At 38.1% G+C, this 24,248-nt stretch overlaps 2 protein-coding genes across 2 annotated transcripts in view; one reads left to right on the forward strand and one right to left on the reverse strand.

Annotated features, from left to right (window-relative positions):
* Positions 1–13,247, reverse strand: part of ACADSB (acyl-CoA dehydrogenase short/branched chain) — a 53,080-nt gene extending 39,833 nt beyond the window's left edge. Inside the window, 4 exon segments of the mRNA XM_043985567.1 lie at positions 2,541–2,590; positions 2,593–2,640; positions 4,076–4,232; positions 13,091–13,247. Coding sequence (XP_043841502.1) covers positions 2,541–2,590; positions 2,593–2,640; positions 4,076–4,232; positions 13,091–13,138 — 303 coding nt within the window. The 5' untranslated portion in view covers positions 13,139–13,247.
* Positions 13,248–13,456: 209 nt separating this feature from the next.
* The window catches only part of IKZF5 (IKAROS family zinc finger 5), a 35,129-nt gene continuing 24,337 nt past the window's right edge, over positions 13,457–24,248 (forward strand). The window contains exons 1-2 of the mRNA XM_043985568.1: positions 13,457–13,662; positions 18,572–18,723. The gene's annotated coding sequence lies outside the window, so the exon portion shown is untranslated. The remainder of the gene's footprint in view (positions 13,663–18,571; positions 18,724–24,248) is intronic.

Genomic DNA, 24,248 nt, shown 5'->3' on the forward strand with positions numbered 1-24,248 from the left:
TTGGAATTGCCCTCTTTTGCGGAGAAATAGTCTCACTTTGTTCTTATGTGCAGTAGGCTTTTCTGGGTTTTGATTTTTACTGCATTATTTGGGTGTGAATGGATGGGTTCATCTGGAGCTTGTGGGAGTCACAGCCTCTCCTCTGCCATCTTGGCCTCCAGTTCATTTTACAGATGAGCAAACTGAGGCAAACAGGGTTAAGTGACTTGCTCAGGATCATACAGCTAGTAAGTGTCTGAGGCCAAATTTGATACGACTCTTCCTGACTCCAGGCCCGGCACTGTATCTATTGTGTTGAAAGCTATTTTATCAATAAAGATTAAAGGACAAATCTTTTTTCTAGAGCACTTTCCTGCTAAGTAAGTGGTCCTTATAGGAAAGGTAGGTTGAAACTTGCAGCCAACATCATGACTAATCATAATGCCTTAATTCTTATACAACATATGTCTGGAATAGGTGAAGATATTATCACAACAAACATTTACTGAATTCCTGCGGGCTAAAGGACACCACATAAAAGAAATCAGGTATTGGGGATAAAAAGCAACACTTTTTTTTTGGTAAGAAAAAGAAGCATATCTCTCAAAGGATTTATAATCTAATTTGGCATATGGACAGAAAAAGAAAATTAATGCAAAATCTCATGTTAAGTATCAACAGATGCCAGAAAAATTCACAGTAAATCTCTGAGGACTGAAATACATGATGAAAATTTCTAGGAGGTGAGTCATGATAGTGTTGATAAAACTGATTAACAGCGTTTCCAAATACTGGAAAACTAAAAATGAAGTGACATAATGATTTAGATGAAAGATATGAGTAGTTCAAGATTTTAGGTTTTTGGGTTTAAGATGCTAAATCCAATATTCTCAGCACTTAGATCAAAGTAGAAACAAACTAAATATTTTCTAAATTATCATTTGTGGATTAGGCCTGATTGGAACACTTAAAACCTACTAATAATTTTACACAGTATATAAATTAATATGTAATAGATTTGATACACACTTTCTATATTTGGCCCTGGAATTATTTAGAAAAGAAGAAAGAAGGGATAAAGGGAAACTTTCCCTTGTGACTGAGTATATTTCATGTTCTTTAACTTATGATCAGTTATGTGGGAAATGGCTATACTAATACTACATTATAATCATATAGTATAGAGAAAAAATTATTTGGCTGATCAGTATGAAGTGACATTGTATTTAAATGTTGATTTTATGGCAAAACCATTGTTCTACACAATGAATTCTTCACTTTCATAGGGCTTGTGATGCTCTACAATTTTCCTATTTATTTGAGGACTAAGGCAGATATGAAAAATCTGACCCTCATTTTCCCAAAATAACAAATGGTATTTAAATTGAAATGACAAACTTTTTATATGTTACTTACAAAGCCACCACTAGTTCTTTTGACATTAGCTCTGCAAAACTTGCCAAAACAGCTAGAGGGATAGCTCAGCTCTAGATGTGAACCTCTCTGTTCAATACTGAGAAATTTCTATATGGTTATTGGCTTTGACTGTTCTCTGTATGTGCTAGCAAAGAATGGATTCAAAAGAGACTGCTCAATGACCCATGTAAGAGACACAAGAAAAATACAGAGTTCTAGCTTTATGTAAATGAACCATGGATGTGAGGAAGGGAGGGAAGAGGAAGGAGGTGTGCCTGTAGAGGGAGGGGGTCAGCACTCTGTTCAAGGACATATGGGGGCCAAGGTCAGAGAAGTGAGAACAAGAGGAGGAATAAGCAGGGCCAGGCAAACCATGTTGGGGCCTGGCCACAAGCTAGGGGAAGAAGGGCAGGCCAGACATGAACAAAGACAGGAGAGGATTAGCAATACACAGGGCAACAAATAGTAAGTACCTCTAGCACTGAGAGATGGAAGACAGAAATGTGGGGACCCAACAAGTGAATGGGTGGGTGGAGTAGAGAAAACGTCTCTTCTCTTAGTGCTAGAGGTCTCAAAACAAGCCCCCAGGTAGCCTCTTGTGTACGGTCTTTGACTTTCATTTGCAAGGGTTTTTATTTTAGGGTTTCTCTTGTGGGGAGAAGGCTATGGAGCACAGTACTGTACAGTAAAGTTAACATAGATTTTTTTTTAAATTAAGATTTCTTTCATAATTATTTATGTAGAGTTGAATTTGGTATAATGTGAATTATGTAAAATGAGAACTGTCTGTACACTATTTTATTAAGGTAAGAAGAGAATCACCAATGTCTAAAAATCTCCCAAAATACCTAAAGAAATTACATCCCTTCTCTTTAAGCTGAATATTTTTAGTGCATAAGTATTTCTACTCACAACATCTTTCTGATTTTTAAAGTTTTTGTTGAGTATGTATAAGGCTTAAAGAGAATGAAAATATTTTTTTCTAAGGAAGGTAGTAAGTACATGATTGCTTAATTCCTAATTTTAAAAATATGCTTGTATTTTCACAATAAAATGAGTTTGGCTTTGCAACAGAACAAACATATAAAATATATACATATATTTTTATGTGTGTGTGTATAGTATGTGTGTGAATATACACATACCCCTTGTTGAAATAATCCTTCTATTACTGATTTGTCCATTTGTGAATTTCATCCATTGCTGCCACGAAAGGAGCAATCTGTTTCTCTGCAAATTTTTTAACTGTAAAGAGGAAAAAAGAGAAAATCTACTCCTATCTCTTAAGAGACTATCCTATTAATAGAAAAAATATAAAGATTATAATGTATTACATAATTGAATCAAATATTAGTGGAATTTTTCTCCAAAAACGTCTATAAGAATACTATTTCATACTTCTGGCCACTTCTTCCTGTTTATTCTATCCTTTCTTTTGTTTTCATGATACTACTTTGTTGTGGCTAGCTTCCAACCTGTCAGACTAACCCTTCTCGGTTTCTTTTGTAGGATCTTCATCCATGTCTCATCATCTATATTCAAGTGTATCCCAGGACCTGGTCCCTTCCACTCTTCTCTATTAGTAATCTCATCAGTTCCCATGGTGGTTCAGCTATCACATCTAGGCATATGATTCCCAAATCTATATATCTTCTTTCCTAAGCTACAGTCTTGCATCACCAACTATCTACTGGAATCTCTACCTGGATGTCCTATAGGTATCTTGAACTCAACATACCCAAAGAGAAGTCATTATTTTTCCCCAAACTCATCCTTCCTCCTAATTTCTCTCTTTCTTTTGAGGATACCACCATTCTTTTAGTTACTTTCCAGTTTGTAACCTAGGAATCACCTTTGGGTCTTAACTTTCACTCAACCTTCATATCTTAATTGCCAAGTCTTATTGACTCAAGCACTTTAATAGCTCTTAAATAAATCCATCCTCTTCTATTTTTTCATACCACAACCACCCTAGTTCACCTGGATTATTGAAATAGCCCCTAATTGGTTTCCTTGTCTCCAATCTATCTTCTCTAATCCATCCTCTATATAGCTGACAAACGTAATCGTGAAAACAGAGATTTGACTATATTGCTCTCCTGCCCAATAAAATTCAATAGTTCCCCATTGCCTTTTGGATAAAATATAGACTTCTGTTTGGCATTTATATACCATTCAAAATCTGATTCAAGCCTAGATTAGAGAGGATAGATAGATAGATGATATAAAATAAAATTAGAACTAATTGAAGTTCTAGCATAAAACTACACAAACCTCTGGTTTTAGAATGCATATCCCATTAAACCTTTGCTGTCTAAATAACAGCACATTATTAACTGGAGGCCTGGGAACACCAAATTCATTTCAGTTCTGGACAAAAAAGGGTGCTTTTTAAAAAAATTATTTATTGGGGGCAGCTAGTTGTCGCAGTGGATAGAGCACTGGCCCTGGAGTCAGAAGAACCTGAGTTCAAACCCGGCCTCAGACACTTAACACTTACTAGCTGTGTGACCCTGGGCAAGTCACTTAACCCCAATTGCCTCAATTAAAAAAAAAAAAATTTGAAGGATTTAAAAAACCAGCCCATAACACCTAAGCTAACATAACTACTAGTAATACCGTACAACATTTAATTATACAATTAAATTATGTAATGGAAAGTTTAAGAACAAATACTTACCCATGTTTTTAATCATCATTTCCTCTTCTGTAAATGTTTGAAGTGGAGCAAATACTACCCCATTATTTGTTATGTTATATAGAGCTTCAGACTGGGAAGATTTTAAAAAACGAGGAGTTTTCCAAGAGGATAGGCAAGTCAGGAAGTTTCTTCTTAACTGTTGGCACCCCCACAAAAAAAAATTCTTAAATTAAAAAAAATTTATTAAAGAAATTCAAGTATGCATATCCTGAAGAATATGGTTTTCCTCCCTTCACTAACCTATTCCTAAACACAGGAATGAAGGGACAAAATACAGTATTTTTGTTACAATCTTTTGAACAGAAACACAAACTAGATTGCTATTTTCCATTTTTACTCAAACTAGTATGTCATCTAATAGCTGAAAAATATTATACTTTTTCCATCCATAATTTTTTGCTATCCTAGACTGTAAATATGATGATGGGAGACCTAATCACTGGTAAATAAACTTTTCTAAAATAAGTCAAATTTTCAAGAAATAAATATCAAAACTCTACTATCATTTTGCATTGTAAAATTTCTATTTTTAAAAAAAATTTCCCTATCTTCTTGAAGTTTCATGTTCTCCTGATGATTTATCCTTTTGATATGGTAGGAAGTACACCAAGTTTGGTGTAAAATAATCCGAGTTCAAATTTCAATTCTGAACTTAAAAACCAGCATGACCTTGGATAAGTCACTTCACTTTCTAAGCCTCAACAACATAGTGATGCCTTTGGGAGCTACTGAAGCGTGTAGTGGAAAACAATCATAGGTTGCTACATTTAACTAAAAATATGCTGGATGATAGACTGGGACAGACTAGGTGGCACAGTGGATAGAGTGCTGGGCCTGGAATCAGGAAGACCTGAGTTCAAATCTGGTCTCAGACACTTATTGTGACCCAGGGCAAGTGATTTAACCCTTATTTGTCTCAGCTCCTCATCTGTAAAATGGGAACAAAATGGAAAAGGAAATGGCAAACTACTCCAGCATCTTTGCCAAGAAAACCCCATGGACAAAATCAATGGGGTCATGTAGTCAGACACAACTAAACAACTGAACAAAAACAAAATGCTGGATGACTTGGATTTTTTCCTCCCAAATTAAGTTTATCTCAATTAACAAACATCTGCCACATGCTAAAAGTATAAAAAATAAAAGAAATGTCCTCTATCTGGGACATTATCTAGTTGGGAAGACACAATATATACAAATGAAAGCAGTGAAGTAACAATACAAAGCAGTACATAATCAAGTACCAAGCTGAGGGAAACTTGCTGAAAATGTGATGTTATTGCTCATATCATATCGAAGAAATGTTGTGTAAGTTTGCTGGCCCCAGTTAACTATTATTCCACCTGGCCATGATATGACCATGAACATATGGTGCTACCTCTGCTGCTGTTTCTGCTGTGTATATTCTTGCCTAAATGTCAGTGAATGAATATTAAGAAGGAACAGACAGGTTATAACACTGTGGGTTTATAAAAGATGGAAAATCTATCAGAGGTCCAAAAACCAGCATCCACAACAGAGACTGCTGGTAGTTGTAGCAGATGATTCTGGTGAGCAGCCAGCCTTGAGGAGTGACCTGCTTGACTTGAGCTAGCTCTGCAGTGACCTGATCCAGCAGCCACGACACCATGCTTTGTAAGCAAAGGGATAACTTGTCCTTTGGCCATGCACCATCCGGAAGCCAATTTGGTGAAGGGAATTGTTTGGTAGTCACTACTTTAAGTCTGAGCTGCCTTTCTCCAAGGCAAAGGGGTGAAAGAAAGAGGATTCCTGGTTTCAGAGGGTTTTGTACTTCAGTTCTTTATCTTCTCAGTATACGTCCCTTTGTAAAAAACTAATTGATGGTGTGACCCTGGGCAAGTCACTTAACCCCAATTGCCTCACTTAAAAAAAAAATTAAAAAAACAAAACAAAACAAAAAACTAATTGATGTTAACCGATCAATAGATTTGGGGGAGATGGTAAGTAATTGATATTGGGGACTAGATGAAGGCTTGTGAGCAACACTTAAAAGAAATTCCCCCTTCCCAAGCTCATCACAATTATCCCTAAAACTCTGAAGAGAGTAGTAGTTAGCTGAATTCTGGGGACCTGTTCCATTAATTCAACTTGTGGGTTGAGAATGGGCTGAGACCCTATGCAGCACATCTGCATATACATGCTGTCTCCCCAGTTGTTGTTGTTATTCATCCATCATTTTCTTTTTTTTTTTCCTTTTTTTTGGTGGGGCAACGAGGTTTAAGTGACTTGCCCAGGGTCACACAGCTAGTGTCAAATGTGGAAGACAAGACCATTTACTAGATTCTTTGCTCCTTTGGTTTCCATTCACCTTGGAAAAACACCGTCACTGTGTAGTTTCTTCTTCTGTTCTGATTTTTTTTTTTAAGAAAAGAGCTGCCATTTTACAATGACACAAAGCATGACTTCCTTTTTATGAATATTTATTTTTAAAAGATTAACATTTTCACTGTGTAGGAATTTAGCATACATATTAGTGAGAAAATGTATGTGGAAGTCCTTTAAAACTAAAATATTCTACAAGTATAAAGTTATTTTATTAAAATAAAATAAACATTCATAGTAAAATATATCAGATTTATGCCAAGTAAATGGAATTAATTTTTAACAAAAGCATTGAGCAAAATTCTTGGCATCAATATTCAGAGAACTTTTGGTTCTTTATTCCAGTATGGCTTTCTAAGAAACCTTACAATTTTATGGTCTATCATTTGATTTTCTTTACTTTCAGCAGTCAGATATTTAGATAATAGTTCACTATTTTTTCTGCCCTTTAACAACAAGCCCAGCATTTCTAGTTTCAGCATTTATATCATCAAAATTATTTCCCTGGTTCTAACACACTGTACTGCATCATCTCTTTTGGGGGAGATGGGGGGTTGCTTAGAGGGGTACAGAGCACCAATTGCTCCTTGAAGTAAAACATTACTTATGTCTTGTCAAAACTTTTGTTACTTTGTTGGCAACTGAACTTAACATTCTCATGGATTCCTGATTTGAGCAAGGAGAACGAATAATTAACTAATTGCTTTTGTGTCCCAGCATTAGCATTAGAGTGGTTATTCATTCAATGTTTGATTCATAGGAGGGCAGATGCAAGAAGGCCTGTCAATAGAGCTGAAGTTCTCCACCAAAGACAAATAATATTTTCTCTATATGAATAGTAACAGCCCAGATGTTTACAGTGTTTTAAGTCACAGATTTTTGTGCACAAACACCCTGGGAGGTAGACAGTGTAAGTATTATTTATCACCCCCATTTTACGGATGAAGAATTTGAGGCTCTGGGACAGTAAGTGATTTGCCCATGGTCACATGAGCCACAACTGGGCCCTAGATCTCTAAAGCTCTAACTACTGTCATACCTTATTTACCTAATATTTAGAAAACTGGAACACTTGAAGAGTCAGCACCAGGGCCAATATTAAAGTAATTTAATACTTCATGATGTTTGCTATGAAAAACAAGCCCCGTGGCTAACATAATTGGAAAATCGGAGCACAGATAAAGAGTAGGAGAGAAAAAAGCAGAGAAGAAATGACAAAAAGGACAGAGTATAAGAATACAGAAGCAGCATCAAAAGGGGGTGAGGTGTTTGCTGAGTCACTTTTTAATAAAGTGAAAAAATAGAGAAGTGAGGTACTTTTTAATAATTTGTACAGCAATATGTTGGTGGTTGTTTGTCCTTTGTTTGCAAAGATGACCATGACATTGGGGTGATGTCATGACTTATACTGAATTGAATTTAAGTGAGGGAGGACTATGCAAGATCACCAACTTTACTCTCTTCTCCACAGCAAGATATAGACCAGGACAACTGGAGATGGCCCCAGATGTTTAAGGGAATTGAGGTTAAGTGACTTGGCCAGGGTCACACAGCTAGTAAGTGTCTTAGGTGAGATTTGAACTCAGGTCCTCCCAACTTCAAAACCAGTGTTCTATCCACTGTGTCACTTAGCTGCATATATTAATAGCAAGATGTTGGTAAGGGGCAGCTAAATGGGCAGCACATAGAATGATGGAATTAAAGTCAGGAAGATCTGAGTTCAAATTCTCCATGACCCCATTTAGGGTTTTCTTGGCAAAGACAATGGAGTGGTTTGCCATCTCTTTCTCCAGGTCATTTTACAGATGAGTAAACTACATAATTGTACTAGCTATATTATGATGTATGAATTTGAAAATTCTTATATTGAAAGGCAAAGGAGAGATGCTTAAAAGAATTATACTAGCTCTACAGTTAGAACACAGAAAAGAAATACCTGTGCAGTCTTTGAAAATAGTGAGAAGTGGAAAACTCAAAGAAAAGTATTATGTTGGCTCAGCCATATTATAATGCTTCAGAGAAAGGACAGCTGCTCAAATCCTTTTTGTAGCCTGAGTCAAATAAAGTTGTAAACACTACCACCACACATGTGGCTAAATAAAACCCAATTAATTTTGTGACCAATTCTCAGAGAGACATTATAGTTGTGAGGAAAATTTATATCTCTGCAGTATCCCTATGTCCCAACATACACTGAAAAGGCAAAATACCTAAACCATGGATACTTTCTGAAGAATGGCCTTATTCCCTAGCTTAAAATTCTACATGGCACTATAAGACATGATAACACAGAACAATCCTTTGAATTCCTTAGCTGAGGAACTGGTTCATTTTGAAAAGGCTTGTTAAATTCTATCCTACAAGGTACAAATGAAGTAAGTGTCTCTAGTTTTCTGCAGATAAAAAGACAGGCTGCTAGTTCTTATACATAGGGGCTCTGTAGGAGGGAGGAGTCCAGAAATGTGATTTTATTGGTATAGAAAACGCTACTGGAGAAAACACCTTTGAACAATGTTGACAGGCAATTTTTTATTTTGCTGCTAAATAGTAGCAGAGGTATTAGCATTAAGTTGCCTAAAGTGAAAGAACTGGTATTATCAGAGAAAGAATTTAACCTTAAGGTGTCCTTGACTGAGGCATGGTAGGAGCACTGAATTTGGAGTTATAGAATCTGAGTTCCAATCCCAAACTAGCACTTACTAGCAGTGTGACCTTGGGCAAATCACTTCTGATTGTTTGGACAGATTGTTGGTTGTTGTCCTTCATTCACAAAGAGAACCAAAATGATATCATTATGTTAGTCAAGCTGCAATGTGTCTGACTGTGGCTGATCAGACCAATTCGAATGCAGAATGCTCTACCACAGCTCAGGCACAAATAATCCACATGAACATTTGGGTTGGATACTCTAAATTTGTACATCTCGAATTTCCTTTGAGCTACTTCAATTCTGCTTTGCTCATAGAGCACAGCACCTTCTCTGAAGAGGGCAAGCCATGCTAGGTGGTCCTGTGCCAATATCTCCCATCTCCAAAGTTCTTTAAAAAAAAAAATAAACATTTTAATTTGTAGTTTTGAATTCCAAATTCTATTCCTCTTTCCCTTCCTCTCCTCACCCCTCCCTGAGGCTATAAGCAGTCAAATATAGGTTATACCATACTATTTATTTTGGTTTTGGTGCTGTTGTTTTTCTTTTTTGAGGTTTTTCCTTTTTTCTCTGATTCTTCTCTTATAACATGACTAATGCAGAAATATGTTTAATGATATATATATATATGTATATATATATATATATATATATAAAACCTATATCAGATTACTTGCTGGGGGGGAGGGATAGAGGGAGAAAAATTTGAAATTGGAAATCTTATAAAAACAAACGTTGAAAACTATCTCTACATGTAACTGGAAATAATAAAATACTTTTATTCAAAAAAATAGAAGAAAAATAGAAAAATGCAATTTATCTCAAGTGCAAAAGAGTATTTTCAAAATATATTCAACAAATACAAATTATTTGGGGGGAAGGAAGATATCATTGTTTACATGAAGGAAAACATTCTGAATAATATCCAATTACAAGAAAAAACATTGGGAAATTATTTATGGCAAATATGACAGATAAAACTTGACATCTAAAATACATAAGGAACTGTTAAAAGTTAGACATATAACATCCAATTCATGATGGATAAATAGTAAAAACTATATGAAAATGTAATTTTGAAAAGAGGAAACAGGTTTTTAATAATTATCTTCAAACATTTTTCAACTTAACTAATAAAAAATAATTCTTAATTGGAAAAAATATAGGTTATACATGTGCAATTGTGTAAAACATTATCATATTAGTCATTTTGTACAAGAAAATTTGAATAAAAGAAAAAATGAAAGTGAAAAATAGCATGCTTCAGTCTATGTTCAATCAATATCAGTTCTTTCTTTGGAGGTGGATAGTATGCTTCATCATTAATCCTTTGGGATTGTCTTGGATCATTGTATTGCTGAAAATAGTCAAGTCATTCATAGTTCTTCATCAAAGAATATTGCTGTCACTATGCACAACATTCTCCTGATTCTGCTCACTTCACTACACATCAGTTTACATAAGTCTTTCCAGGCCTTTCTGAAATTGTGCTGCTTGTCATTTCTTATAGTACAGTAATATTTACATCACAATCATATACCACAGCTTGTTTAGCTATTCCTCAGTTGATGGGCATTCCTTTGATTTCCAATTCTTAGCTACCACAAAAAGAGCTGCTATAAATATTTTTGTACAAATAGGTCTTTCTTTTTCTCTTTTTTGGGATGTCTTTGGGATATAAACCTAGCAGTGGTATTGCTGGATCAAAGGGTATGCACAGTTTGATAGCCCTTTGGGCATAATTCCAAATTGCTCTCCAGAATCAATTCCAAAATTCTTGAGATCTTGAGAGTGTCCATATATTGAGTTCTCATAGTCTTTTAGGCAAATGCACATTTGGCATTGGAACAATGTGGCCAGCCCATCTGAATTGTATTCTCTTGCAGATAGGAGGCTATTAAAAGAGGATAGGTAACAAAGGTCTAAACCAGAGCTTCTTAAACTTTTTTCTATTCATGACTCCTTGTCACCCCAGAAATTTTTACATGACCCCAGGTATATAGGTATTTATAATACATATAATAGTATACATAACCTTTTACTGTTGCCAATTTTTCCCAAGCCCCATATTCAGTTATAGGACTAGTCAGTACCCACAGTTTAATAAATTTTGGTTTAAACTATGGTGCTAGAGACAGATGGGGGGGGGGGCAGGGTGGTGAAGTGGTTAGAGTACCAGTCACTTTAACTGTTTGCTTCAGTTTGTTTATCTGTAAAATGAGCTAGAGAAGGAAATGGTAAATCACTCCAGTATCTTTGCCAAGCAAATGCCAAAGGGAGTCATTGGGAGAGATCTTAGAAGTAAATACCACAAGATAACTTGGATGAGGTATGGTGAAAAGGAAGTATCTAAAAATAACCTTGAAAGTTAAGAGCCTGGGACTATAGTAGTACCATCTACAAGATGCAAATTGGGAAGAGGAGCAGGTTTAAAGAGGTTGTTTTGGACTGGTTGAGTTTAACATGCAGGAATGATTCCATATACCTTTTAAAGTTTACATAATGCTTTCCTCACAATATGCAAATATACTTTATACATAAGGAAATATACTGCACCATGGTGCTGCAAATAAGGAAACTAAGACTCAGAATTCATACTTTCAAGCTGAAGGTGCTTTAGAGTTCAAGTACAAACCCCTAATTTTATAGCTGAGGAAATGGAGGCAAGTGAGGTTACAAGGTTAAAAAGGCTAGAAAATGCCAGACTCAGGAATCAAACACAGGCCTCCCAGACGCCAAGACAATTCTCATTTTCCAGGATGCCAAGTTGCTAGCATGAAGGGGGAAATATGTTCCTGGAAAGATATGGGAAATCAAATACTCTGGCACCTGAGAGAAGACTGAACCTCAAGAATTCATTTGCGTTTTGATAGGACTGAAGTTGTCTGTGAAAAAGGGGGTAGCAAATTGTCAGTAATTATGGACCCATGTTCCTGTCTTTCTAGAAACCGGAGTTACAAATTTTCTCATCTTAATACCTAGAAAAGTAAAGCAGACGGGGATTTTGTACCTTGTGAAAGAAACCTGTGAGAGGGAGAAAGCCTTCCAACAGGCACTGCAATAATTCCTCATTATAACAAAGTCCTTGTTGCTAAACAACCATTTTCAAATCATTGTGAAAACTCCAGTTTCCTTTAAAATATCTGGTTGTAGTGCTTGTCCTTGTATTCGAAAGGATTTCGGTGACCCAGAAATACCACCCAGCCCTACCAGCTCTGCAGGAGGGAAATAGGGATGTTAGAACTCTCAAAACCTCATCACTGGGCCTGAAAATCAGGTTCGAATATGCAAGAATGGATCCAAAGAAATTCGGGGTTCTCCCCAATGCCCGACATATGGGTCCGCTGTGGCGAAGTCAGTCGGGGTAGGGCCAGAGACAGCAGGTAGCCTGAACTCTTTCCAGGTCTTAAATTGGGGAAAAGGATGGTATCGAGTCCAGGTTTCAAAAGGTGGAGGCAGAATTGGGGATTTGGAATGGGGAGGGAGGTGGTATTTTGGGGGGAAGAGAAGAGGTGGTTTCTGGGGAAGGTAAGTCGTGTTTTGAGGGGGAAAGGAGGTAGTACTTGGGGGAAGGGAGGTAGTTTGGAGGGTCATGATGGTGTTTTGGTGGGAATGTTCTGGCTTTTGGGGGGGTCGGGAGAAATTTCAGTGGTTTGGGGTTCGTTATATCTCGTCATTTTCTGGGGGGTGTTTTGAAGGAAGAAGGTAGATTGTGGTGTTTTGGGAGGTCTGACGGGGTTTGTAACCTGAGGATAAATGTCACGGCAAGAAGGTCCGTTTCTTCGGCCGGGGGGCGGGGGTGGGGGCGGGGAGAAGAGGGGTCAGTGTCGGGGCTGAGGCCGGCGATAGGGCAGCTCGGCCCAGGATTGAGGGAGGACTAGGAGAAAGGTCCCGAGGTTCACGGGCCCGGGCGGAGCGCTCTGAGAGTCCGTTAGCTTCGGGGCAGGGTATCCGAAGGAACGGTGACCCACCACCCGCTCCTCGGACGGCATGGACGAACTCACCAGGCCGCTTCCGCCGAAGCGCAGGAGCTGCACCGCCGCCGGCTGCATCTCGGCTCCCCTCCGGTCAGACTGCGTTCCGGCTCCGAACCAGGTCCCACAGCCCCCAGCTAGGCGGAGGGGAGGGAGGGATGGAGGGAGGGCAAGAGGCGGGACAAGGGGCGGGGGCAGGCAGAGCCGCCCCGCACACACCCCCTACGGCCGCTCCCCCGCCCACCCGCGGCTCCTACGGGAGGCCGGGGTGGACATTTAGGGGAGGGAAGAGGAGAAGGGGGAAGGGGAAAAAAAAAAAAAAAAGAAAAGCTAGCCGTGGATATTTTTCTCCGCGAGTAGTTCTCCACACTCCCTCTCCTGAGGCATCTCGGGGCACGAGCGGCGGCCGTTCACGCGAGACTTGAAGAGAGAAGGAGGGAGGCGCGGGGGAGGGGGAGGGGGAGGGAAGCGGAGACACAACAAACATGGCGACGGCGGCGGTGGCGACGAAGACGGTGACGAAGACATCGACGGCGGCGGAGGTGGACGCGGCGGCGGCGACGGAGACGACGACGGTGCCTGTTCGAAGCGGTTGTCAAGAGGTGGGCGAACGGGACTGAGCCCGGAGGGGTGGGCCGCGAGTGCGTGTGCGCGCGTGATGGGGTGGGCGTCGGGGAGGTTCGGGGCCTCCCTGGGGACCGGGACGGGGAGGGCGGGGAGTCTGGCCTTTCACCTTCCTCTCAGAGGGAGGGGGCCGAGGTGAGAGGTCACGACCCGGCGCCGGGGGCTGCGCTCAGCTTCGGTGCGGCTGGAAAGCGGAGCGCGGCGCGGAGAGCGCCCAGATTGGTGGACTGAGCTGGAGCATCCCCGGCGCCGGTCGCGGACTGAGGAGAGGAGGGGCTGCCGGGCGGTCCAACAGGTGGCTGCTGCGAGTCCACTCGGCCTCCGGCTCCCCGCGCTACCTTCTGGGCCCTCCGGGTTCGAGTGGTTATTGAAATGTTTTGTGTCTACACTCTCCTCCCTCCCCTTCCCGGGAGCCGTACCTCGGCAGGAGGAATCCGAAAGAAAGCGGGTCAGCCGACGGTGTCTGTGGGACGTGCCATTCTACTTCTGCTGAGAGAGGAGGGGAACTTCCTCCCTTCCCCCTTAAGCGAGGACCGAGCTCGCTGTTTACTTGCGTGTCTGCGTGCCGGGCTCTAACAGCCCCTGCAAACAACTGTGTACAAATGAGCTACACGGTAGCAGGATAAAGTGGATGTGAAAGTAGTGCTGTTTTTAAAAAAATCCTCTTGTTTAAAATAAGTAGTAATAGCATCTATTGTTGTGAAGAGAAGAAAATGAGATGGCTGTAAAGCGCTTTGTAAACCTTCAAGCACTGTATAAACGGTAGCTCTTTTTATTTGCACAGCGAAACGTGTGATAGATTACAATCTCCAGATAAATAGAGTAATGATTTGTGTCTTCGGTATACTTGGCTTTAAATTAATAAATGCAGGTTTGACTTAGAGATTAGGTTAGAAGGAACAATTACCTGCCATTTAGTCATTTGGTATTCCTAAGTATTCCACACTGAGCCTGAAAAGGAATATGAGGAAGAAATGAGGGACCCTTTGGGGACGCAGGCATCTTCTGTGTAGAAGAAATAAAGCTTCTTTGAAACTTCTTCTTGTATTTTTAGCTACTTGTGAGTCCCTTTCCTTTTTCTATAACATTTTTTCCTTTTAACTAGGTCTAATTTGTTAATTGTTACTGGAGTAAGAGAAAGGTAACATCCATTATTTCCAACTGTGAATTGAACATGTATTTTGAACATGCAATCCGGAATGTTTTTCAGCAGTGGTGTTATGTTACTTGGATTTGAACTGAGGCAGAGAGGGCCAGTGAAGTGATCAGATGTGTTTTGTTACCCCGTTTTTCTCCTATTGTTGTTGGGTAATATTTTCAGTTTTACTCTTACCGTCCAAGTGTTTCTGAATATGGAACTAACCCTAAAGCCCTACCTTTTTTCCTCATTATGGCTGGAGATGATTCTTAGCTCTTGAAGGATATGCCAGAAGAGTGTAAACCTTACTAAGCCAGAAAAACTTCTAGTACTGTGAGGTTACAGAAATCTTTCTTTCTGAATTTCACCTAGCTAAGTTAACAGGGGCTTTTCAATAGGTTGACTAAAGAATTATTAATTTTCCTTTCACGATAAGTCTCTGAGACCATACATCTACTACGAAGTAAAAGAATTGCAGTTTACTTTGTGGAAGGGGTAAAATCAAGGAAATCAGAGATTCATTTCAATTCAAGCATTAATTAAACACATGTGCCAGGCAGTATGCTAGGTATTGGAGGGACAAAGACAAACAAAACAGTCCCTGCCCCAAGGAGCTCATATTTTCTTTTTGAGGGGAAACTATAGGTACTTAGAAATTTAAATGCAGAGTGAATGCAAAATAATTTCCAGGGAGAGGTGGTAGAGCAAAGGAAGGGGTAGAGATGACAAGGAATTTGGGATAGAGGAGAGGAGTTGGTAGCTAGACAAGGAAGTTTCAGTGAAAGCAGCCTGAGAATCTTAGGGAATTTGATTGGAGCTATAGGACAATACTTTGTCATAACCCTTCACAGGATCTGAGGAGAGCACTGAAGTTTTGAGGATGGATATTCTATAGATACGATGCTTTGCCTTTTGAAACCAATTCCAAACCTGACCCTTTGGAAAGTGTGATGTGGACAAATTTTATTTATAATCTAAAACTCAGAAGGCAATTTTAACTTGTGGGTTGGTTGTTGGGTGAGTCATTAATTTACTTGATAGTAAAAGAATTTAATTGTTTAAAGTGAGTTTTCTTTAAAAAAGAAAAAAAAAAAAGCTGAGCACTTCTACACACTCAAGAAGTGGGGCAAACTAAAATTCATTTTCCAAAACATTGATGGAAAGCATCCCCATTAGCTAAGTAAATAAGTAAATCAGGTGTACATGGTAACATTTTATACAGGCTGTCTCACGTGCTCAAAACAATCGATAGACATTTATTAAATGCTTTGCATTTGCATGGCACTTTATAAAGTGCAAAGGATAAAAAGAAAGTCAACAATGGCCTCTACTTTCAAGGAGCTCACATTATAATTGGGGAGACATGTTAACAATTAGGTGCCAACAGAAGATGAAAGGTAATCTTAAAGGGGAAGACTCTGGTATCTACTGGGTCCAGGAAAGGCCTTCAGCAAAAGGTGGTGTTTGAACAGACCCTTGAAGGAGGCCATATCTGTCTCTGAAATTCTTCTCTTCTTCCATAATCTTTGCTGAGAATGTTCTGTTCTCTAGCTAGATGTAATTCTTCCTAGTTCTTTTCAGTCTGACCCCCCCCCTTATGTACTTATATCAGCTTCTAACATATTAATAGTTATTTGTATATCTATATTATTATTTCCCTATTAAATAATGAGTACAAGGATTCTCATTTTTCATCATCTAACACTATATAGTTTGAGAGGCAGTGTGATGTAATCATTAGGGTTCGGGACTTGGAGTAAGGAAAACCTGAGTTTACACCTGACCTTCAACTTCCACTTGCTGGCTCTGTGACCATGCTCAATTCAGTTTACTTCTCTGTGTCAGTTTCTTCATCTGTAGAACAGAGACGTATTATAAGATTGGTCCTGGTAGTCTTGACACCACCATGACAGTTTATCCTGAAGGGAGTCTATGTAGCTTATAGAATCTATGCGTGGAAACCTAATGTTATATGATTAGACCTAATGATCTTGAGTCCATCATGATGGTTGCCTCCCCTTTAGAGAGGATATAAGATTATAGAACATATTAATGGAAGAATACTGACTATTTATCTAAGGTTAGTACAGCTGTGTGCCCCAAATAATATTTTAGCAACTCTCAGCTTGTTTTTCTCCCTGATATATAACTCCTCAAAATCCCCTGTGGGCTCTGACTCCAGTGCAAATTGGCCAGCTTGGGTAGTACCCAAAATCAGTGTAAAAACCCTTTCCTCATAAGGGCATCTTGGAGCATATTCTTCCTGAAGAATAGACAAGTATCTGCTCCCCAACACATGGCCACCCTTACATGAGTTATACTTTTTCTTAATATGTATGCCAGAGTTGTATATCAGGCCCCCTTTTCTCACTCTTCCTCTTCCCCATTGCTTGTAGTACAGTTCTGCTGCTGATTCCCATTGTTTACATGTTATTCTCTGCATCTGAACTCTTTAATGGATTGCTTTCCCCCCACATCTCCAGCTAGCCCATTGCCCTCAGACAAAAACAAGGTCCCTGGACAAAGACTTAACTTGTTAACAACTGCACCTAAGCTAGGGGAGTGTGGCTCTATGAGGGCCCAGTTGTAAAAAGCAAGGGACAGCAGGGGAACCCTACATTCTCCCAGGAGAGATTTCCTTATGCCAGAGGATGGTCACAAAACAATCTATTATAGTTAGGGTGAAATTCAAAACTCTGTAAAGTATATTGTGTACTTTAAAGCATCATTTAAATAGTAATGATTATTGCCAAGTAAGTATTTGCTACTTGGCAATAACAGGAAGAAATCATATTTGATAAATGAAATAAAGGACTGTGGAGATAGATGTGATTTTTATTAATCATATCACCATTAATAATCACAGCAAATATTTATTAAACATCTGCTATATAGAGAGTTCTAGACCTGGAGTCAGGAAGACCTGAGTTCAGATTTGACTTTGGACAGTTACTGACTGTAAGTTTGGGGAAATCACTTTACCTTTGCCCCTCTTTTGGGGCCTTCTGACTAGAGCATAGGGCCTCCATTAAAGGAGGGAGCTCAGTACAATCTTCTTTCTATTTCTCACTCTACAGCTTTTAGACTTTTTTGGATCTCTCCAGCCTGCCTACCTTCCTTTTCTGTAAAACAGGGATAATAAGAGCGACTACCTCTCAAGAGTTTTGACGATCAAATGAGATAATAATTAGTTTATTAGTTGGTACAGCGGATAGAGTGTTGGGCCTGGATTCAGGAAGACTCATCTTCCTGAGTTCAAATCCACCCTCAGACACTTAAAAGCTGTGTGAATCTGGGCAAGTCACTTAACCTTCTTTGCCTCAGTTCTTCATCTGTAAAATGAACTGGAGAAAGGAAATGGCAAGTTACCCCAGTATCTTTGCCAAGAAAACCCCAAATGGTGTCACAAAGAGTTGAACATGATTGAAATGACTTAACAAATCACAAACCTCAAAGCACTATATGAGTGCTAGCAATTATTAACATCATCATCATTATTATTATACACAAGGAACTGCCATATATATAGAGAAATATGACATGATCCCCATCTTCTTAGAAGCATGCTGAACAAATATACCTGTTGCTTTTTTCTTGTTATATCTATCATGTTGTTTTTCATGTCAGTAGATGGTAGTGGTAATATTTCCATAAAGCATTGTAAAATGCTAATTAAGATATTCGTGTGTATAATAGAACTCTGTTTTGCTGGATGTAGTATCTTAATTTTTGGTTGCTTTCTTTTGCAGACCTCTGCAAAAGGGCTGTTCAATTTTAGTTGAAAGTCTCTCCATGGCCTTTTGGAGTCAGTTAGCATATTTCCAGAGTGGATTTCAATTACTCTACATTTCATCAATGTTGGAGTGGAAAGAAAAAGGTGGAATTGATTTGGGTTGAAAAGGTAAGCTTATATTTGTGTTTTTGTTATTATTAAAAACTTTAAAATATGTTGTAAACTTAAAAACAATCAAATGTTAGTAACAGATAAGAAACAAAACTTTATTAAAACTTTTGTTCTAAATCCTTTTCCAAATGTATCAGGAGTTCTTTTGGCTTTTTCCCGCCAAGGTAGTGGAAATTATTAAATATGCAGTACCAGTTCTATTGATCTCACTTTTCATCTTTCTTTCTTTTTTTTTTTTTACTTTTCATCTTTCATATAGGGCTTTCCATCTTTTTAAAAAATAATACCATAATGTCATGTTATACTAATATACCATAATTTGGTTCCCAAAATATAGTTATTTGTTATTATAAATAGAGCAGCTCTAAATACTTATGTACAGATAATTTAGTTTTATTATTTTTTAAGGATAAAATCCTAGTAAATAGAATTGCTAGGTCAAAAGATATGATTAGTTTTGTTTGTATCGTTTATTTCTATGTTACTCTCCAAAATGTTGGTCAATTTTCAGTTTCATCAACAGTATCTTAGAATACCTGTTAAACAGAAGCATCTCTAACATTGGATTTTTATCGGTTTTTTGCTATTTTTCTCTACTTTCTTTGCTGTATATTTCTCTGATTATCATAGAATTTGATGATCTTTTCTTTTAGTCATGAACACTGTATTCTTTCCATAAATTGCTTATGTTCTTGGATTATTGATTCACTGGAGTGGTTGTATTATTAATTTTATAGATATATATCTGTTCCTTATACATTCTGAATGTTAGATATTTATCTTAGATTATTTTTGTTCAAAATCCTTTTTTGCTTTTTTAAAATTCAAATTGATTTTATCTCCATTTATTTTCTGAGGAAAATGCCCCTATTCTCCACAGTTAAAATAAGTCCATAATTCTTTTTGTAACAACTTTTTAATGACTTTAAAAATATTTAGGTCACTAGTTAGTTTATATTATTGTATTATACCCATTTGGAGCCATAGAGCCATACCATCTTCACAACAGTTTTTTATTGACTAGTGATATAATTCCCTAGTATTTTTTTTTAAATTTTTTTTGGGGGGGTGGGTGAGGCAATTGGGGTGACTTGCCCAGGGTCACACAGCTAGTAAGTGTTAAATGTCTGAGGCAGGATTTGAACTCAGGTACTCCTGACTCCAGGGCCGGTGCTCTATCCACTGTGCCACCTAGCTGCCCCCCTAGTATTTTTTAAGTGTGGGTTTAACAAAAGATAACATTTTCTATACTTTTGGTTTTATTTTCCAGCCTTCATTTCTTATCTATATCTCTATTATTTTTTCCTAATGTCAGATATGTTTTTCCTTTTTTTAAAAGGAATTATTGTTTGATAATACTTTCTGTGATTTGGGAGTGCTAGCTGTGCTTTGGTGGTTTTCTTTTTCATAGATCTTATGAATATCCTTGCCTGTCAGTTTTTCCATGGGGATTTTATTGTAACTTTATTTAATCCTATGAAATAGCCTGTTATATTTTAATTAGTATTGCATTAAACTGGTAAGCTAGTGGAGAAATATTAACATTTTTTACTATGTCTGCTTCAGGTAACATAATAGAAACTATCCCTATATTTAGTTTTTCCTTGGTTTTGGTTAATACTGTTTTGAAAATTGACCTTAATTAGGTCTCTTATGTATCTTGATAGAATGTTTTATTAGGACCTATAATTTCATTGGTGTAGAAATTCCTTTTACCATTAAAGATAACCTCTGTTAACATAGTCTTTGGAGAGTTACTGGTAGCACAGAGAGGGTAAGTGACTTGTCTGTGGTCATACCACTCAGATATCCCAGAATTAAAACCTTAACATAGGTCTTTCTAATTCCAAAGCCTGGGCCATCCATGCACTACACTATAGTGCCTCACTTCATGTATTAATAACCCAAATATTTGATCCATTTTTTCATTATAAAAGTATTTTTATTTCTGTCAATTTTCCTTGATTTTTGTTAGTAGTGTATGGGAATGCAGATTTTTTTTTGAGCATCTCTATCCTGCTACTTTACTAAAGTTAATTTGTTACCTCTATTTGTTACCTCCATTAATTATCTTGGGTTTCCTGGCTATATACTCACTCATACTATCTTCAAAAAGAAGTGTTTTAACTTCTTCTTTGCTGATGATCTTTCACTTTGTTTTTTATAACTTTTTTCTGTTGCTTGGTTTTTTAAAATATGATATTTAATGGCAAGAGTAATCATGGAGATGAGTGAATTGCAGGCTTGGAGGGGTGGGGCGGGGCAGAGGACAGCCAGTGAAGATGCACAGAATTGGAAGGAGTGTCTTGTTTGAATTGCAGGGAGGCCAGTGTCCCCAGATGATAACTTAATTGGGGGTGGGAGAGAGAGGGAGTAAAGTGTAAGAAGATTGGAAAGAAGAGAGAGGGTCAAGTTTTAAAGGGCTTCAAAAGCCAAACAGATAGTTTTATAGTAGATTCTGAAGTTAATAGAGAGTAACAGGAGTTGATTGAGTAGGGAGGTGATATACACCCTATACTTTAGGAATATCAGTTTGCCATTTGAGTGGAGGGTGGACTGGATGGGGGGAGGAACTTGAGGCAGGGAGAACAACCAGAAGGCTATTGTAGTAAATCAGGTGTGAAGAGGGTTTACATTTGGTTTGTGACAGTGTCATAAAGTTGAAATCTAGACTCAGACACTTACTAGTTGTGTGACCCAGGGCCTTAGTTTTTGCCTTAGTTTCCTCATCTGTAAAAGGAAATGGTAAACCACTCTGGTATCTTTTCCAAGCAAACCCCAAATGGGGCCATGAAGAGTCAGGCATGAATGAAAAAGGACTAAACAGCAACAACAAAGTATCAAAGTAGAAAAGGGAGATTATAGGTCAGATGTTGGGAATCAATGGGATTTGAAAACAGATTGGATTTGGGGGTTGAGAAAGAATAAGGAGTCTAGGATGACACCTAAATTGCAAGCCTAGATAACTGGGAGGATGGTGGTACCTTCCACAGTAAATAAGGAAGATAGGAAAGTAGACATATTGATGTCCAAGATGCAGTTGGAGATGTGATACTTGAGATTATGAGAATGGTTGGGGCTGAATTATATATAAATATTTTACACACACATACCTCTTACACACGCATATGTTAGAGTGTTTATTTAAAGCTTTTCACAATCTGACCTCAAGCTACCTTTTTTTATATATCACTTTCCCTTCATCTATTCTCCAGTAAGAGTGATCTTCTTACTGTGAGACTTTTCCCTTTTCCATGCTTCTGCATTCTTCGTTTCCTCATGTTTGGAGTACACACCCTTATAATCTGTCTCTTAGAATTCCTAGTTTCCTTCAAGATTCAACTCATTCACCACTTCATACATGAAGACTTCCCTAGTCCTCCACTCTACCTGTTAGTTCTCTCTCCTCCCCCAAAATTTCCTTGTATTTATTTTATTTCTAATATATATAATTTAAAAATAGATATATTGTCTCCCCTGATAGGATGCAAGCTTCTCAAGGTGAAGTACTGTTTTACTTTTGTCTTTCTAGCACAGTACCTGGTACAGAGTAGGCACATAATAAACATTTTAAAAAATAATAATTAACATTTTTGTTTAAAGTTTTGAGTTCCAAATTCTATCCCTCCTTCCCTCCGTCCTCTACCCCCTGAGGCAGTAAGCAGTCAAATATAGGTTATACATGTACAATTGTATAAAACATTACCATACTAGTCATTTTGTCTAAGAAAAAAAAGAAAAAATTAAAGACAGTGAAATATAGCACGCTTCAGTCTGTGTTCAGTCAACATCAGTTCTTTCTTTGGAGGAAGATAATATGCTTCATCACTAGTCCTTTGAAATTGTCTTGGATCATTGTATTGCTGAGAATAGTTGTCATTCACAGTTCTTCATCATACAATACAGTATTGCTGTCATTGTGCACAACGTTCTGCTCACTTCACTATACATCACTTCATACAAGTCTTTCCAGGCCTTTCTGAAGTCATCCTGCTTGTCATTTCTTATAGTACAGTAATACTTACATCACAGTCATATACCATAGCTTGTTTAGCCGTTTCCCAGTTGATGGGCATTCCTTTGATTTCCAATTCTTAGCTACCACAGAAAGAGCTGCTATAAATATTTTTGTACAAATAGGTCTTTTTCTCTTATTTTGGGATGTCTTTGGGATATAAACCTAGCAGTGGTATTGCTGGATCAAAGGGTATACACAGTTTTATAGCCCTTTGATCATGCTTCCAAATTACTCTTTAGTATGGTTGGATCAGTTAATAAACATTTTTTGATTTGTAGATCTAAAAAATCTGTGCTGGTGAGAAGGCTTTTAAATGCATATTGTCCTCATTATTTTAGGGGAAGGGAGCTAAGAGTTGTGTAGAAGGACCTGAGGGAAGACTAGTTACTAGCCTATACCCCAGCTAGGTGGAAGTTTGACTCTTCTGTAATTGGAACTTAGAATGTTGTGGGGTTTTTTTGATTGAGAAAAAAGAGAGAAAGATAAGGGAAGTCGGGGTAGAGTTTTGTATTAAAGTGAAGTAGGCTGGTCTTCGTGATAGGTTTGCAAGATTAGGAGAGAGAAATAAAGGTGGGGGGGGGCGGGGGGGATGCAGGGAATCTAGGTTCAGATGGTTTAGGCATGGGGGCAGCTAAGTGGCGCAGTGGATAGAGCACTGGCCCTGGAGTCAGGAGGACCTGAGTTCAAATGCGGCCTCAGACAATAACACTTACTAGCTGTGTGACCCTGGGCAAATCACTTAACCCCAATTGCCTCACCAAAAAAAAACCCCAAAAAACAAAAACAAATGGTTTAGGCATGTTGAGAGAGTTTGATTTTAAGTAGAAAGATTGAGAATGAAAATTGTGTAGCTTTATTTGAAACAAAGTTAGCGGGGCTACAGTCAAAATGTATGATGCTGGGAGCAGCTAGGTCGCACAGTGGATAAAGCACCAGCCCTAGATTCAGGAGAACTTGAGTTCAAATGCTACCTCAGACACTTGACACTAGCTGTGTGACCCTGGGAAAGTCACTGAACCCTCATTGTCCCATTACAAAAACAAAAACAAACAAAATGGGTGATGCCACATATTCTAAGCCCCTCTCATTCCATGTGGCAGTTTCTGTCTTAGGGAATAGGAGGAATCGGATAAGAACTGGTTCCTAAATTTGAGAGGATTTGTTATAGTTAAACTCTTTTATATACTGCCACTTCTAAAATCGTTTTTAGTGGAATGGCTGAAAAATAAGAAATATGAAATGCTTGGTTTAATAGGTCTTGTGTAAAATATAATACTAAATAATTGAAATTATAAGTTAAAGTTCCGTATGATATCACTTGGAAAATAGATCCTGGTGAAATTGAATTACTTCTGATTTCATTTTAAGTGAAATTTGTTATTATTATGCTATATTAGAAAATTGTATAATTTTAAGGATATGATTTGTAATGTGTAAAAGAAAAGTGCCTAATGGTTTAATAATTCATTGTATTAGAGATATCGTTAGGATGTGAATTCTTTAA

Source organism: Dromiciops gliroides, chromosome 2 (assembly GCF_019393635.1).
Source record: "Dromiciops gliroides isolate mDroGli1 chromosome 2, mDroGli1.pri, whole genome shotgun sequence".
Classification (NCBI taxonomy): Eukaryota; Metazoa; Chordata; class Mammalia; order Microbiotheria; family Microbiotheriidae; genus Dromiciops; species Dromiciops gliroides.